Genomic DNA, 17,193 nt, shown 5'->3' on the forward strand with positions numbered 1-17,193 from the left:
TTGCATCTTGATAATACTGTCTTCTATAGGGCTGGCAGATAAAACACAGGAAGAAAGGCCCACAGTTCCTTAGTGACCAGAAGGCCCAGGGAAGGGGTGGGGACAGAGACAGGCAGATAACACAGTGTTTCCGATAGCTAGGAAAAGACTTTCAGATCTGTGACTATTTTCCCGGTCCGGGACTATTTCTTCGTTTATCAGTGGCTTCATTGTTGGTCTAAGTTTGGATGATACAGATGGACACAGAGTGGTTAAAATAACAAAACAAAAACAAATGAAAACACTGTAGCAGCCCTGAGTCATTGTGCCCCTACCCTCACCCCCACCCCTTGTCTGCATCGCTGGCTGTTGTTGGTCTAAACTCCTCACCTGAGAAGAGTTTTATATTTAGAAAAATGGTAGAAGATAGTTGAGAGACCCCTCATAAGTCCTGTGTCTGGTTTCTTCTCTTACATGTATTTATTTATTCTGGGGATGGATCTCATGTCTAGGTCAGTGGTGCTTAACCTTCCTAATGCTGCGACCCTTTAATACAGCTCCTCACGTTGTGGCCACCCCAACCGTAAAGTTGTTTCATTGCTACTTCGCTGCTGCTGTTCGAAATCGTAATGTAAATAGCTGATGTGCAGGCTCTCTGACGTGTGGCCTGCGAAGGGGTCGTGACCTGCGAAGGGGTCGTGACCTGCGAAGGGGTCATGACCCACTGGCCGCAAACTGCTGAGCCACAGCCTAGGCTTCTACGTTTTACTAATCGCGATTCAGTTTGGTTTGCCTTTCATTATGATTCGGTGTGCTTGAAATTACATCTTGTTGGTCCTGCTAAGTCACAGTCTACGTAGAGCCAAGAACTAAAATGAATGTGGAAGCCAGAGACCCTGGCAGGACAACTCTACGTTTCTGTATGTCCTGGAGAGCCCCAAGACTGGGGAACCACAGTCGCTGTGGAATGCTAAACTGAAAACATTTTAGCCGTAGGTGACTTTATAAAGGGCCTTATCCCCGTGTTTCCATCCTGCAACAAACTGAGGTTTGAAGGAGAGAGACCTGTGGCAGTGACTGAATGGAACGCCATTTTTTTTTTCTTCTCGTTTCAGACAGATTTGCTCAGCGAGATGGGCTGCAAAAACCTGTTGAGCCTGGGTCAGCAGATGCTGCGCCGGAAAGTGGTGGACTGCAGCCGGGAGGAGAGCCGGCTGTCCCGCTGCCTCAACACCTATGATCTGGTAGCTCTTGGGGTGGGCAGCACCTTGGGCGCTGGTGTCTACGTCCTAGCCGGTGCAGTGGCCCGTGAGAATGCTGGTCCTGCCATCGTCATCTCCTTCCTGATCGCTGCTCTTGCCTCAGTGCTGGCCGGCCTGTGCTATGGCGAGTTTGGTGCCCGTGTCCCCAAGACGGGCTCAGCCTACCTCTACAGCTATGTGACAGTGGGGGAGCTCTGGGCCTTCATCACTGGCTGGAACCTGATTCTCTCCTACATCATCGGTAAGTCCTCCGGTCCTCTCCAGACTGCGGTCTGTCCTCTGACCCATCTGTTAGGGACGCTCTGCTCCCCAAAGACTGATTGAGTATATCTTCAGGGCCTTCTCTTCTCTTGCCTCTCCCTTTTAACAGGGATTGAGGTGCCTTTAGGAGTCCCTGTTGTGACTTTTCTCATTTTGCCTCTGTTCTAGTTTGCTTTCTATTGCTACGATAAACACCAAGACTAAAAGCAACTTGGGAGGAGAGGGTTTGTTACACTCCACCAGGCAGGGAAGCCAGGGTAGGAACCTAGAGGCAGGGACTGAAACAGAGAACACGGCAGAACACTTCTCTCTGGCTTTCTCTCATGGCTTACTGAAGCCTGCTTTCTTATGTAGCCCAGGCCATACCAACACAGGGGTGGCTGGCACCCACGGTCAGCCCAGTCCCCCCACATCAACCATTTATCAAGGAAATGCCCCCACAGAGCTGCCCACAGGTCATCCTGGAGGAGATGATCCTTTGGCTAGGGTCCCCTCCTCCCAGATGACTCCAACGTGAGTGAGGTTGAGAAAAAGTTAGCCAGCATGGCACCTGTGAGAAGGACCAAGCCGGGCCAACTGTGACCATTCTTGTTAACACAACGGATACATGGCTCTTAGGATCATTCTAATTTTAAGAAGTAGCGTCGTTTCTGTTAGTATGTTCCCACCTTGTCTTAGGGTTTTACTGCTATGAACAGACACCGTGACCAAGGCAACTCTTATAAGGACAGCATTTAATTGGGGCTGGCTTTCAGGTTCAGAGGTTCAGTCCATTATCATCATGGTGGGAGCATGGCAGCTTCCAGGCAGGCGTGGTGTGGGAGAAGCTGAGAGTTCTACATCTTCATCTGAAGGCTGCTTCCAGGCAGCTAGGATGAGGGTCCTAAAGCACACACCCACAGGGACACACCTACTCCAACAAGGCCACACCCACTCCAAGAAGACCACACTCACTCCAACAAGGCCACACCCACTCCAAGAGGACCACACCTACTCCAACAAGGCCACGCCCACTCCAACAAGGCCACACCCACTCCAAGAGGACAACACCTACTCCAACAAGGCCACGCCCACTCCAAGAGGACCACACCTAATAGAGCCCTGGGCTAAGCCTATGCACACCATCACACACCTATAATTACTGTAAACCTGTCATGGTAGAGGGCACTTCAGGAAACACAGAAAAGCACAAAGGGAGGAGAAACACCCAACCTGATAACTAACGAAAATAGCATTTACTGAGTTTCGGGCTAGCCATTTTATTGGAGATGCAGGACAGGACAGTTGTCTGAACAGTTAGGGATGTCCTGTTGTTAACAGGGTTGGGAAGAGATTCCGGGGATGGAGCTCAGGGCTTTGCATCTACGTCTTTCCACTTAGTCATACTCACGACCCCTGAGTAATACATTTTTAATCTTATAACCCCAGACGTCATGGTGACTGCTCCATGGTGATGTTGCTCGCGACTGTCATCGCCTGCATAGGTTTATGAATTCGGAATAACTTACTGCGTGTCCTTCTGTGCTGTTGGCGTCACATCTGTTGTCCTCCTAAAGGATTACTTTGTGTAATCGCAGATCAGAGCCACACTTTCTTCCCCCTGAAACGACTTCAGAGGCAGAATGTCTCCATCAGAATCCCTGCCTGATTTAAAACCGTTGTTCCCTCTGTCGCTCCATCCCACTGAACACTAGCATTAAACACAACCACCCATGAATTCTAAGCCCACAAGGAAACGTGGACATGGTCCTGTGAGCTGCCTCCAGGGACCTCCCGGTCCTGCCAGCCTTGTGCCTGCATGGCGGACTCCATAGCCACCCCCTCAGGCTATCAGGCAGAGACAGAGGTCCAGTAGACAGGCAGCCTCTCTTTTAGCAGCCGTGGTGGCTGGGAGTCAGCGGATCTTGTTCTAATGGTTCTAATGTAAAATTCATAACGATCTTTCGTTCCTGTTCAGCCTGCAGACTTGTGACCACAGATGACTCAGGTCCCGAAGCTTCTCAGTGGGGATGTAGCTTTTGTAAATGGGCTGTTACGTTTCCAGTGGGTTCACCTGGGCGTGAAATACAGTGAGCTCCAACAGTTGGCTGCTGTTAGACCAACAACATAATAGTCTTTCCTGGAGTGCTGTGTGCCTGTGTAGGACGCACGAAATCGATATGGAAACCTACACTCAGCCTCTGCTACTGAGGGAGGAGAGTGTTTCAGTTGTAAACATAAGTCTATGTTTATGCATTTAAAAAAAAAAAACTGTGATTCTGAAATGAGAACAGGGTGGCCTGGGAAGAAAGGCTGCGGTATCCAGCAGGGTGGGGTTTGCAATGTCACGGCAGCAAGCCGGCTTCTTGAAGCAGGCAGGGCAGGCAGACAGGCAGGAAAGCCATTTTTCTTCCTTAGGCTCGTGGCCTTCCTGGACAGAGTCTCTAATAACTAGGTGAAAAATGAGGTTAAATGTCTAAGTTGTCGGGAAAACACTTAGCATGAGAGCAAACAATGAAATTGAATCCTTGCGTGGGTCCCTCTGGCGTTCTATGGAGAATTCAGACCATAGTCATGGACTGGGCTGTCTGAAACAAAAGGAAAATGTCAGGGGCAAATATTGGGTCTCCAGTGTCTTCAGAAGGAAAGGAGAAAGGGAGGGAGGGTGTGGGCGGCCAGTACTGCCAGCCGTTGGCACACAGCCCCTTCTTGTGTTCTGTGTGACTGGGGACTTGGGACTGGTGCATGGTGGTTCCGTGGGGCCTCCATTGCGGATCTGCACTCTGGGGGTGCCTCTGGGTTCAGGTACAAAGTGGCAAAGCTGGCTGACCAGGGTTAGTGGTAGGCTTGGCCCTGAGATGGGGTCAGCCCGTTTATCGATCACCTTTGAGATGAGTTCTCAGGTATGGATACTGTTGTCCCTGCTGCCGAGGGTTCATGGGGGAGGGGGACTTCCCAAGCAGTGTTTACCAGATCGACCAGTTAGTCCCCCTCCCCCTCCCTGTGCGCTCTGAAGTCAGGTTCCTGACTTGTCACTTGAGTGAATCGAATGAGTAGATCTGACTGGAGGCATCGGAGGGCATCAGTTCATAAGGTTATTTATTTGTAAGTTTTTATTGCGATACACACAATACACATGCGACTACATACATTTATGCTCACACATGCGTGTTGCGTTTCAAGTGCACATCCAGAAGCTTCTGAAACTTCTCAGAGTTACATACCGACTGGAGGATGGCAAGTTTGAGGCCAGGCCAGGCTGTATGGCAAGACCCCATCTCAGAAAAGCCACACCTGCTCCCCTCCCCACCCTCACCCCTGAAAACACAAAGCAATAAAAATGTGGGCAATACAAAGTGCAGGCGATATGCCGCGACCTCACGTGCCCTAGCCCAGGAGCAGGACAGAGAGTCTCCCTCATGGTCATGGGCGGGGCCGACTGGTTGTTGACGCTCTCCGGCATCACTACAGAGGATCAACTCAGATAACGATTGCTAGACCATGGAAAGAAGTGAATTCAAAGTGCAGCTTCTACTGAATGCGTTATTGTTATTGCTAGTAACAGTCGCAAACTCGTAAGTTTCAATTTGTGGTCAAGATGGACTCTTCTATACCAGTCTCTCTCTCTCTCTCTCTCTCTCTCTCTCTCTCTCTCTCTCTCACACACACACACACACACAGACACACACACACACACACACTCCACACCTCCCCCTAAATACACACTATAGATCTTAGCTAAGGATAAAGCGTAGCTCTTCCCAAGCTCTAGCAGTCCCTTTGGCTTCACCGAGTACACTGTGGAGCCACCCGCTTCTGTTCACAGTCTACACTGCAGTTCAGCTGCTGTAGCAAGAAGACAGCGTGCGGTCCTCGAAGCCGCACGGGTGCTATAACATCCGGGGGCAGGGACCGTCCGTTAACCGCCGCTCTAATTGTCCCCGTGTGTTTTGCGGCAGGTACATCCAGCGTGGCAAGAGCCTGGAGTGCGACTTTTGACGAGCTGATAGGCAAACCCATCGGAGAGTTCTCGCGTCAACACATGGCCCTGAACGCCCCTGGGGTGCTGGCCCAAACCCCGGATATATTTGCTGTGATTATAATTATCATCCTGACAGGTAAAGCCCCATCTGGATGGAAACGCTGTGTTGGAGCCGTGGGTAAAGCTCCTGTTGGGAGCTTACACCGTTTCTTTTATCTATCTGTCTGTTCAGTCACTTATCGGTGCTACTGGGATAGAGCCCAGAGCCTCCTCACCGTGTCTGACCAGTGCTTTTACTGCCAAGCAGACCCCCAGCCCCTCTTGCTTTCTGGCCTCTTTGGTGTCTCTCCCCATTTCCTTGGTTTCTTTTATAAACATATAGACAATGTTATGCCTTCTCCCTGCCCCAATGGTTACTTCCAGATCCTCCCAGGATTGGCTGATGTAGTCGCTGCTGAGGTCTGCGACCTTCGGTTAAAGAGAGCGTCTCAGATGTCAGAGTATCTAGTGCTCTTGGAGTGAGGTCTGGTAGCACTGAATGCCTTTTGTCCTTTTGACTCAGTGGACGACCATGCTGGAAGAAAACTACAAGTTTGTCTGCCAGGAAATTGGGGAGCAGTGGACGCCCCCCTCTAGAAGAAGAATGTATGCCTGGGCTTTCTCAGGCATCTCGGTGGTTTTACTTCACAGCGGCATAGCCGTGAAAACACCCTTTCCATACATAAGTAGCAGAATTTGAAAATCCCGGGCACTGCAGGACACAGTCAATGGTAGCGGCTTCTCGTTAGCTGCACTGGTGCCTCTGATGCTCAGGCAGGCGCCTTTCTCCAGGAATATTTTAGCAGACACAGGTAGAGCCTCAACACAGGTAGTCCTCATCAAACATTAGAAGTCAGAAAGACTTGGATGAATCTTGAACGCCACACACGTATTTCTGTGTAATTGAACTCATCCCCCTGCCTCCCCACTGGGGCCAGGCTTGGCAATATTTTTGGTTCCATTAGCAGAAACCTATATCCGGAAATAAGTCCGTACAACTGTGGTTAGATTTTTATTTTCCTAAACCCGAGCAGAAGGGACACTAAAGAAAACAATACTTCGGAGTTGGGGATTTAGCTCAGTGGTAGAGCGCTTGCCTAGGAAGCACAAGGCCCTGGGTTCGGTCCCCAGCTCTGGAAAAAAAAAAAAAGAAAAGAAAAGAAAACAATACTTCAGAGCATAGTGGCATCTTCCTTCTGGTTAATTAATTATTCAGTATTTCATAATTCACCTGATATGTACGGTGTTTTATTTACAGATGTGTAGAATGGGAAGGTCATATTACCCAGCTCTACTGGTTCCTGGGTGACTCTGCTCCCCTTTTCAGGTCCATGGGGATTTAGCCACATGTTAACCTTCTATTCTGTCACTGTAACAAATGTTAACCTTCTTTCCTTCACTGTAACAAATGCCGGGATTCACGTGGTATCAAGAAAAAAGGTTTACTTAGACTCACGGTGCTTGAGGCTTTCTGCCCTTTACTTTGGGCCTGTGGGCTGGCAGAATATTGTGATGGGAACATGAGTCGGAGCCAAATGTTCATTCATGGCTGGAAAGAGAAAGAAAAACAAGGTCTGCCTCCCTGTAGTAGCACCACCTAGTGGAATAAACCTTTTCTACGCGAGTGCCAGTCCCATCCTCACTGGGCATGCTAGTATTTCCCAGAACACTAATCATTGTTCCTAACAACATGACCAGTATCTCCAAGTACACCTGTGTCATTCCTCACCTGAAACCTCTCATCCTATCATGACACTGAGCCACGTGACATGTCCCTGAGCCACGTGACATATCCCCAGAGAGAATTGTCTCTTTTTAACTTCTTTGTAATATCTTTCTTCTGCTTGGTGCCTGGATCAAGGCTCTGTCCGTCCTCATCCAAGGGCTGCCCTTTGTGGAATAATGACTGCCATGGTCCTGACGTCTGCAGGCCTTCAGGGCACCATGGTGACACCCTCTGATCCCTGGGAATCCAGGATGTGGGCTCCCCTGCCGTCTGTGGTGGTCTTGATTTTGGCTCCAGGGTAACAGTTGGCTCGGCCGTGATCCCTGAGGCTCACAGAGAACTTTGGAGAACCCATGCCCATTGGTTACTCTCTCCCCTCACCTTTTGCCCTGGGTCCCTGAATGAACTAAGCTGGTGTACGGCTAAGGCTTCCACATGATTTTCTGCTTGTGGCTTTTTCTTAGGACTGTTAACTCTCGGTGTGAAAGAATCAGCCATGGTCAACAAAATCTTCACCTGTATCAATGTCCTGGTCTTGTGTTTCATCATGGTGTCGGGATTCGTGAAAGGCTCCATTGAGAACTGGCAGCTCACGGAGAATAAATCCAGTCCTCTCTGTGGGAACAAGTGAGTTTATTTCCTGTGTCCCTTTGGCATGCGACAGTTCTCCGTATTTGCTGTTTTAGCTCACAGATGGGTATTGGGTGATACAGTTCATAGGATAACACACACCTTAAAATATCATGTGCTTTTAATTTATTTTGTAAATTTGCCTTCACCTGCTTTTCTTTCCCCAGTGAGGTATCCAGAGAGTTTTCTTTTTAAAACCTAATTGGCTAATGTGTTTATTTACTATGTAGACCTGGCTGGCCTCCTGCTCATAGACATCTACCTGCCTTTGCCTCCCGGGTGCTGGGACTAATGTGCACCGCCACATTGTCCTACAGCATCTTCACTGCCTTCTAATTATTTAGGAAAATGGGCGAATCGTTGCGATGTCATTTTAATCTTCTTGGTCAGGTGTTCAGGTGAATCTTGATGTCCCAGGACACATTGCAAATTGTCTGAGTCTATCCTCATTAAGGGTAATGCTTGAATGGCCGTGGTGAGGGGACCTTTGTAAGGCAAAGGGGGCTTTTTTATGGTGGTGGCAGTCCACTTTGGAATCCCAGGTATCTTCCTTTTCTGCCCGATGACAACTTTTGCTGTCCTCTTGTCTGGTTAGCGCTGGACCGGGTGTGGGGCACACCGCAGTTTTTCCAGAGGGGGAATTAGAATAAGGTAGGGGATAAGCCCAGGGTGTCTGAAGGTTGGCCCGCAACACATCTTCCAGGTCCCCACCCTGACTTGATCATGCCCCTCTAGCCCCATCTTCTTTCCTTTACCAGAGCCCATTGAGTAGCCACGGGAACCTCCAAGGGAATCTGAGAAGTGTCGTCCTGTGCCAGGGGGTCCGAGCAGCGCTGTCACCCAAGCCACATTTGTCATTGGCAAATTAGAATTAGAATTATCGGTCCAAATAAAAGTATCATTTCTTTTCCTAAATTCTGCCATGGAGAAATGAGGGCTTTTACTGGCTTGTGCTTGAGCGTTCTGGAGTTACTTGTATTTATGCCAAATGTTTTAGTCCCCATGAATTTATGGCAGAGCGGAGACAACTCCCAGGACGTTTTGAAGTTCCACAGTAGACTTTGGAAACGCTACAGGGCGTGTGTCACTGGTTGCTGTTTACAGACAAGAGTGAAACACAGAGGCCCCGCTTGTTTCCTGGTGGTCAGCTGAGATTTAATTTTGTTATTGCGGATTGCCTGGGCCAGCAGCGGTAATTCTCCGTCATCCCTCACTGGCCGCCTTAAGGGATGGTTTATACAGCACTGGTCTCCTACACAAGGTGACATTTGTTGCCCAGGTGTGGCCCTTAAGTCCATCTGAAGACCAGAGACACTTCCGCTGGGCCACAGGACAACCTGCCACTTTAGGGGCAAAGTTCTACCAGCCCGGAGCCTAGCCGGCTCTTTAGTTTTTATTAAAGTCTACAAATGGCCTTGTTTTATTTACTCGTTTCCCCTTTTCCAGCTGTAGATTTCTATTTCCTCCAATAGCCCTGGGTACGTATGTGTGAAGTTGCTTGTCCCTCAGTGGGGAGCCCACACTTTCCTCCCTAACCCTATAACAATGAGGAGTTCCGGGGATCGTGCTGGGGGATGTTATCCTGATTACTTCTCCGTGGCTGTAGTAAACGCTGACTAAATCAACCTAGGGAGGAAAGGATTTTTTTTTTTTTTTTGCTTTATACTTCCGGGTCACAGTTCATCATTGATGGAAGTCAGGGCAGAAACGTAAGGCAGGAACCTAGAGGCCTGACAGCAAAAGTGTGGGGGTGGGGCAGGAGGAGGGAGGTGCTGCCGGGGTTCTGAGGAGAAGTGGGGCAGGCTCTCTGTGGACTGGTTTATCCTTGCTCTTGGGTGTTGTACCCCATTCCATCAGTTGGAGAAGGGTGTGTGAGCCCCTTGTTGCGGTCAGTGCATTTCTCTTCAGCAAGCCATCCAAAACTCTCTTTTCTGTTTCTGGTCATTTATCTGCACCGTCCACATGACTAGTCCTTTGCTGTCTTCTGTGGGTCCCGTCTCCTCTACCCTAACCAGAAGAGGACACTGGATCCCATTACAGAGGGTCTCAAGCCACCATGTGGTTGCTGGGATTTGAACTCAGGACCTCTGGAAGAGCAGTTAGTGCTCTTGACCACTGAGCCATCTCTCCAGCCCTCCACCCTCATTTAATACTGGACTTTGCTCAACTTTGTAGGCACAGGCTCTCACTCAGCAGAAGCTCCTGCCTGATGCTTCTTCAAAGCAAACCTTCAGTGGCGACTTCCACACTTTTGCCTGCAGCCATATCCCCCTCATGTATGAGGGTGCTTAAGGGAGATAGCGGTCGACTATAAACAGTCTGCTGCTCTAATACTTTGATTTGTTTAGAAATACCTGTTTTTAGACTTAAGCTCCTGGTACATACATGGCCTGGGGAAAGGTGAGAAGAGACCTTTCCCGCCTGTGTCCTGTGTCCCCTCAGACTCCTTCCTCTCTCTACCATTCTCTACATAGAAAATGCTTCTGGAAGGGTTAATGGTGTCATTGGGGTTCCAGGCCCTGGAGCAGAGAGGCCTGCCACCCACTGAGTGTCCTCACTAGAAGTCTAGGGACTATGGCCAGAGAGACTGAAGTATTGTTGCTCTCTTCAGAGCAGTGCCATCCCCAAAATGAAACTGTGCAGCAGGTGGTCTAAGCTTTGCTGTTTTGTTTTTCTTTCTCCTAGTGACACAAACGTGAAATATGGTGAGGGAGGGTTCATGCCCTTTGGATTCTCTGGTGTCCTGTCAGGGGCAGCGACCTGCTTTTATGCCTTCGTGGGCTTTGACTGCATCGCCACCACAGGTCCGTAGACTCTCGCACTGGTGGGGCCCCGCTTCCTTGCACCCACTGCCAGCCATGCCTTTTCCCCTTGGCACATGCCACTTGCCGCTCTGGTTCCGTGGGAGTGACTGCAGAGATTTGTCACTTCCTGCCGGTGGCTTCTCACCTCCCCATATCCCCTAGGAACGGTGCCTGACAGGAAATTACATCATTAACATAACAAGGGCTCTGTCGCTGGACTGGGACAATGACAGTGTATCTGTAGCCTGATTTCATATCTGCACATGCAGGGCTTTATGATAACGACAGCCGGGTGGGTTGCATGGGTCAGCTCCCTTAAGCCTCTCAGCCAAAGGAAACAAGCCTCTCCCTTAGCTGAACCATGATAGGAAGGTGGGGAACACCCTCCTGGGCTGCAGTTGTGTGGTGGGTGTTACCAAGGGCCCTGCTCCGTCATGGGAGGGCAGGAGACCCGAGTTCCTGCGGGCTGAACCCTGTGGGGCGTGTGCTTTAGTGTGATTGTGTAGAGGATGTGACTGACGCTGCCCGGCTTCCTCTCATTGGCTGACACCCCCTCTCTGCTTCTAGGGGAAGAAGTCAAGAACCCCCAGAAGGCCATTCCTGTGGGCATCGTGGCGTCCCTCCTCATTTGCTTCATAGCTTACTTTGGGGTGTCGCTGCTCTCACCCTCATGATGCCCTACTTCTGCCTGGACACCGACAGCCCGCTGCCTGGCGCCTTCAAGTACAGGGGCTGGGAAGAAGCTAAGTATGCGGTGGCCGTGGGCTCCCTCTGCGCACTCTCCACCAGGTGAGAGCAGCTTCCTGAGCGCCCCCAGGCCCAGCACCCCAGCCAACACCAGCGGTGTGTCTCGGCCCCGTGTAATGTTATACAACTGTGTTGTGCTATAAAAGATGCTCCCTTTTATCCATAGGGAGCTACACTCTGAGGCTTCCACTGGGTGCCTGAAACAGTAGACCATTCCGAACCCTGTATTCCCTTTTACACAACATGCACACGTACACGTGCACACGCACACACGCACACACACGGTAAAGTTTAATATATAAAATTTGGCACGGTAAGATTGAGCAGTAGCTAAGGGTAAAATGAAGGCATTATTATGTACTGACATTTTAAAAGGCAGAATGATCAGTTGCTTATTACTGGAATTTTCCATCTAATATACACGTCATTCTATAGTTGACATGGGTTACGAGCTCCAGAATGTGAAACTAGGGAAGGGAAAACCGCCACGGTCTTGTGAAGAACTGGAGCCAGAGTCTGTACATGAAAGGGTTTTCTGCTCCTGACTTTGGCTTCTGAATCAAGCCCTCTCTTTGACCACTGTAGTTTTGGCCTTTAGTTTGGCTGCAAGGCAGGAACTCTTTTGCTTAAAGGAGTGGGTGTCTTTTAATGAGACACATACTCCACACACACACACACACACACACACACACACACACACACACACCCTTGTATAAACAGGAACCATTACCAATGATCGGCCTCAGCTAGGAGTAACTGCAGACACAAATGTGAAAACTCTTATGGAGTTGCTCCTGGACCCGCATCTCTCTTATGTCAGATGCCCCTGGTCTCATCACTGTCATGTTACCTTGGTGATGTGCAGAGCCTTGTAGCCCTGGGTGCCAAGCAGTATGGAGGGGAGTTGATCTTGGTGAGAGCAGACGCCCCTCCTTGGTAGCGGCCACGCATGGGTCATCTGAGGCCTTGTTTCCCAGTGACCTTTTTTTGTCTGTTTTGCCTTTCTCTCACCCAGTCTCCTAGGTTCCATGTTCCCCATGCCCCGAGTTATCTATGCCATGGCTGAAGATGGACTACTGTTTAAATTTTTGGCCAAAATCAACGATAGGACCAAAACACCAATAATCGCTACTGTGACCTCAGGCGCCATCGCTGGTAAGTGTTGTAATTCATTCCCCGTGCTGCTGTTTGAACAACCGAATCGGCATTCCCAGGGGAGCGCATCTCCAATTTTACCTGTCTGTGAACTGTGAAAAGCTGCACCTCATGCCTTTGAGCTTTGTCCAACTACTGCTTTCCACATTCAGACCTGGGTTCAGTTACTAAAAAATAACTGTATAGATTTTTTTAATTCTGTGTGTATGGGCGTTTGGCTCTGTGTGTGTGTGTGTGTGTGTGTGTGTGTGTGTGTGTGTGTGTGTGTGTGTGTGTGCACGCACGCCAAGTGTCCGGCTGGTACCTATGGAAGCCAGAAGAGGGAGCCAGGTTTCCCAAAACTAGAGTTACAGATGGTTGTGAGCCCACACATGGCTGTTGGTAAGCAAGCTCAAATCCTCTATGAGAGCAGCAGCCAGTGCTCTTAACAGCTAAGCCATCTCTCCAGTTCTAGATACCTATACTTTTTGAAAAGAAAAGACAAAGCAGATTTACAGAGGATAAGATAGAATTATTCTTAGAGTTTAACTCTTATTGTCATCTCCATGGGCAGGGCTCTCTCTCTCTCTCTCCGTCTCTCTGTCTCTCTGTCTCTCTCAGTCTCTCTCTCTGTCTCTCTCTGTCTCTCTGTCTCTCTCTCTGTCTCTTTTGTCTCTCTCTGTCACACACACACACACACACACACACACACACACACACACACACACACACACAGCCATCCCTTCAGAGCCACCACCTTCCCTGCCCCTTGAATGTTTCCTTATGTAGAATTTGGCAGGTTGACCAAGGGGACTTTTGGGTATCGTCCGCAAGTCCTGTGTCTGTGTATCTTAGCTCATAGATTCCCCGGAAAAATGAATGTCCCTCAGTCAGTTGGGAAAAAAAAAAAACAACCAAATACCATATACCATCTCTTTCTTGGGGGCATCTTTAGGAGTTCTTGTTTGCCCTCAAACAGTGGTAGACCCAGAGCAGAAGAAGTTTTCTGAGGAGATCATGTTCATCCCCAAGAGGACAGCTGTGCTAGATGAACTTGGTAAACTAAAGGACCACGTGACAGTACCAGAGACCTGAGAGGAAGCTGGGGTGCGCACTGCCATTTGTTTCGTGGTCTGTTATTCCTTCCCTTCACGACTGAGGTTAGAGCCCACTGTCCAGCTGGAGAAGTAGAGACCTGGAGAGTCTCAGGGTCACTCCCAGGGAGGCAGGGACGCTCTTGATCCGTTTGTGTTCCCACTGGAGGTGGTTTCTTGCAGGATCGAACAGAGCCAGGGGTCTTGTTTGATCCACTGGAACACATGGTACCACACAACGTGTATCTTGGTGATTTCTAGTGGGCCATCTTAGATGAACCAGTTCCTTACTAGCTGTATTAGTGTCTTTGCTCTATTAAAGTGTTTTGGTTTTGTGACTATCATATTAAAGAAAAGAAAACAAGTTTCAAGTTATTTAGCAACATCTCTGCCTGTAATCAGTGACTGTAGCAGGGAGGTTACAGTGTGACCCGCAGAATTAAGTCACGGAGGAATTTGTTCAGTGTTTCCACATAGTTTGATTTAGTTTCCTTCCCGTGCTCACAAATAATTTTCGAGATGTCTAGAAAGTACACGACACTCGCCAAACCGAGTGGTTTCTTTTTCCCCTTTGGTGAGATTCGAGCTTGGTACTCTGAAGACCGTCTCCCACAGAAGCGGTTTGTCTGGGTTTTCTCTGCGGGCAGGGATGCAGGTAGTGATGGAGGCAGAGTGGCATGTGCGGTTGGAAGGTGTTCCAGTGACATGGAAGGCCTTCTCTGCTCTCTAACCGTATTGTTTATCACCGACTTAAACCTGTTTGGCTCGCATTGATCTGGCGGGCCGCAGAGATGTTTGTGGACAGTCTCGTGACCCTGCTTTAATTTGTATTGATTTGCACGTGATTTGAAAACAGCCCAAAGCAGATCTTACCCAATTATTTTTTTAAATGGAGAAGATCAGTATTACACTGACAAATAGGCAACACAGGGAATTTTTAAACCAACACATGTTTGTAGTACCACTGGGCATCGAACCTAGATCTTGCATAGAGTAAGCCGGTGCTCTACCACTGACCAGGACCTCCCAAGCACGTGTGTTCAATTCTTCTAAAGCCCAGAACTGCGTGGCAGGATGGGAAGGTTGGTTTGGTGATAGGGATGTCACCATTTAGGAATAACTTTGGACTTTTCATATGTGAGGAACAACCTTTCCCTACTTAGCTGTCAGGAGCAGGAGGCCCTGTGCGTCTTCCCAGAGCAGCGGATCTCCCCATCACTGTTATCCCTGGATAGATGTGTCTTTAGACGATAGGCTAGGAGTCAGACACTGGCCTGCCTGCTTCAAGCCTGAGTACCTAGAACTTAGTGACTGGCACACTTTCGGTCAGTGCTGCCTGGCTGGGTGAAGGAAGGTGGATGGAGAAGGGATGGTTGGGTGGAGGAGGGACTGGTGGGTGGAGGAGGGATGGGTGGGTGGCAGATGGATGGATGGAACACAGATGGATGAAATAGGTGAATGGTGGAGATAGATGTGTGGAGGGATGCATGGATGTGGCTGTCTATGCACCGCCAACATGTGGCAGAAGTCACAGTGGGGTTGGAGTTACAAGAATCTGATAGAGATCCCAGCTCTTCCATTAACTACCTGAATTACCTTAGGTGAACTGCTGTAGTGTGGTTACACACACACACACACACACACACACACACAGCATTCTATGCAGATTTTAATGTTATTTCTTGAGAACTCTCTTTCAACCCTGAGCCTGTCCTCAATTGAGCAATGTCTCTCATGGACTGGCTGAGTGAGGGTAGGCCTGGGAGTACCCGGATTACAGGTGAGTGGACGGCCAGAGGGTCACTCACCAACCCTGATGTCTGTCTTCTCCCCAGCTGTGATGGCCTTCCTCTTTGAACTGAAGGATCTGGTGGACCTCATGTCCATTGGTACTCTCCTGGCTTACTCTTTGGTGGCTGCCTGTGTTTTGGTCTTACGGTATGTATGACGTCCCTGAGTTCAATGACAAATGGTAAACAGACACTTGTGGCTGTTCTAACAAGTGGGGTTTTAAGTTCATGATTTTCAGGCCATGCTAGCTGAATTGGAGGATGCAGAGTAGAAGGTGGGATGTGGTCTAGTGGTTCATCAAGCACCTCTAACCCATCCCTCTCCCCTACCCCCCTCATCCCCTCCACCGGTTTCTCCTGCCATGCTCCCTAGTTTTCTGGCTTAAATGTCCTAAGCACTAGCATTGGTCGGAGTCTGGGATCAGAAACTTAGAAGGCTTAGGACAATGGCTTCAGTTGGCCCAGTTGTTGGGGTAGAGGATCCCAAGACTGCATCAGAAGAACCTACGGCCTATGAAGCCAGGTCAGTACGATGCTTCTGAGTGAATCATCATGACGTAGCTCTCAGGGATACTGGATTCTAACTGATTTTCTTTTGAGGACAATAGCATTAAAGTGGCTTTAGGGCAACTGAAGCTTGGTGCTGTAGTGTCTCACCCACGCAGAGCCTTCCCAAAGCACATGCCTGGGCTCCATCTTGGTTTGGTCAAGGAGGAACAGGCATCTGGTCTAGGGATGGCCTGAGGTGGCATTTGTCATGAGAACATGCATTGTGACCGTTTGTCATACAGACATAGCTTCCTTTCCTCTTAGAAGGCAAATAACTTCATTTTTCCGGCACCTGATTTCCATAAAACCTGGGCTGTTTCCTGCTAGTGACTGAAGACTCATCCTAAACTAATTCTTGGGCCTCTCTATTCCACTCGAGAGGCTCAACCCTAACGTGCTCTTTGAGATCCACCTGCTTTCTTAGTTGGCCAAATTCCCATGCATATTGTGAGTCGTGGGAAGAACTAGCTTGCTACACTTGCTACACACACTTCTTGTGCCTGGTCTTGGTTATCTTCAAAACAATTCAGAAGGTATGCTGCTTTCAAAAGCTGTTGAGGATGGTCTGGTTGGGAAGGCAAGGAACTGCCCTCACGTAAACGCATGCTTTATCTGTGGGTTGCCTGAGTCATTCCGCAGGCTCAGTTCTTCACCCAGCTCTGTCGATACTCACTCCAAGGCATTTAGGAGTTTTAGAAGAGGTTTATCCAATTAGGTCATGCAGGCCGAGCTTACCCACCCTCCGGCTTCTAGTCAGTGGTTCCTCAGCTTCCTGCAGCAAGCAGAATCCTAGCGCTACTGATAAGCTTCGTTCTTGACAACAATGGTGAGGAGTGTCCTAACATTGTCACACCCAAGGACCACTCCTACTTCCCGTTCAAGACATTCCCTCTCTGGACATTTCACTGGACTGCCTCTTGGGGGTTCCCCCATCGATCTACCCAAAGGAAGGACACCAAGGTTGAGAATTAGCTCACGGGTTGGGGATTTAGCTCAGTGGTAGAGCGCTTGCCTAGCAAGCACAAGGCCCCTGGGTTCGGTCCCCAGCTCAAAAAAAAAAAAAAAAAAAAAAAAAAGAGAGAGAGAATTAGCCCAAAGTAGGAAGGACTTGATCAGTCCTTTGCTCTTGCATTGCTAGAGATTGTACCATTCTACCCGTGTATGTCCCGTGTCCCAGGCTTACCTTCGAATGCTCGCTGAATATCAGACTAATGTGT

At 49.2% G+C, this 17,193-nt stretch overlaps 1 protein-coding gene across 1 annotated transcript in view; it reads left to right on the forward strand.

Annotated features, from left to right (window-relative positions):
- The window catches only part of Slc7a1 (solute carrier family 7 member 1), a 31,574-nt gene that overhangs the window by 9,839 nt on the left and 4,542 nt on the right, over positions 1 to 17,193 (forward strand). Inside the window, 8 exon segments of the mRNA XM_032886507.1 lie at positions 1,095 to 1,482; positions 5,441 to 5,599; positions 7,693 to 7,855; positions 10,544 to 10,662; positions 11,230 to 11,313; positions 11,316 to 11,451; positions 12,425 to 12,564; positions 15,473 to 15,575. Of these exon segments, the coding sequence (XP_032742398.1) occupies positions 1,113 to 1,482; positions 5,441 to 5,599; positions 7,693 to 7,855; positions 10,544 to 10,662; positions 11,230 to 11,313; positions 11,316 to 11,451; positions 12,425 to 12,564; positions 15,473 to 15,575 (1,274 nt within the window). The 5' untranslated portion in view covers positions 1,095 to 1,112.

Source organism: Rattus rattus, chromosome 16 (genome assembly GCF_011064425.1).
Source record: "Rattus rattus isolate New Zealand chromosome 16, Rrattus_CSIRO_v1, whole genome shotgun sequence".
In the NCBI taxonomy this organism is placed as follows: Eukaryota; Metazoa; Chordata; class Mammalia; order Rodentia; family Muridae; genus Rattus; species Rattus rattus.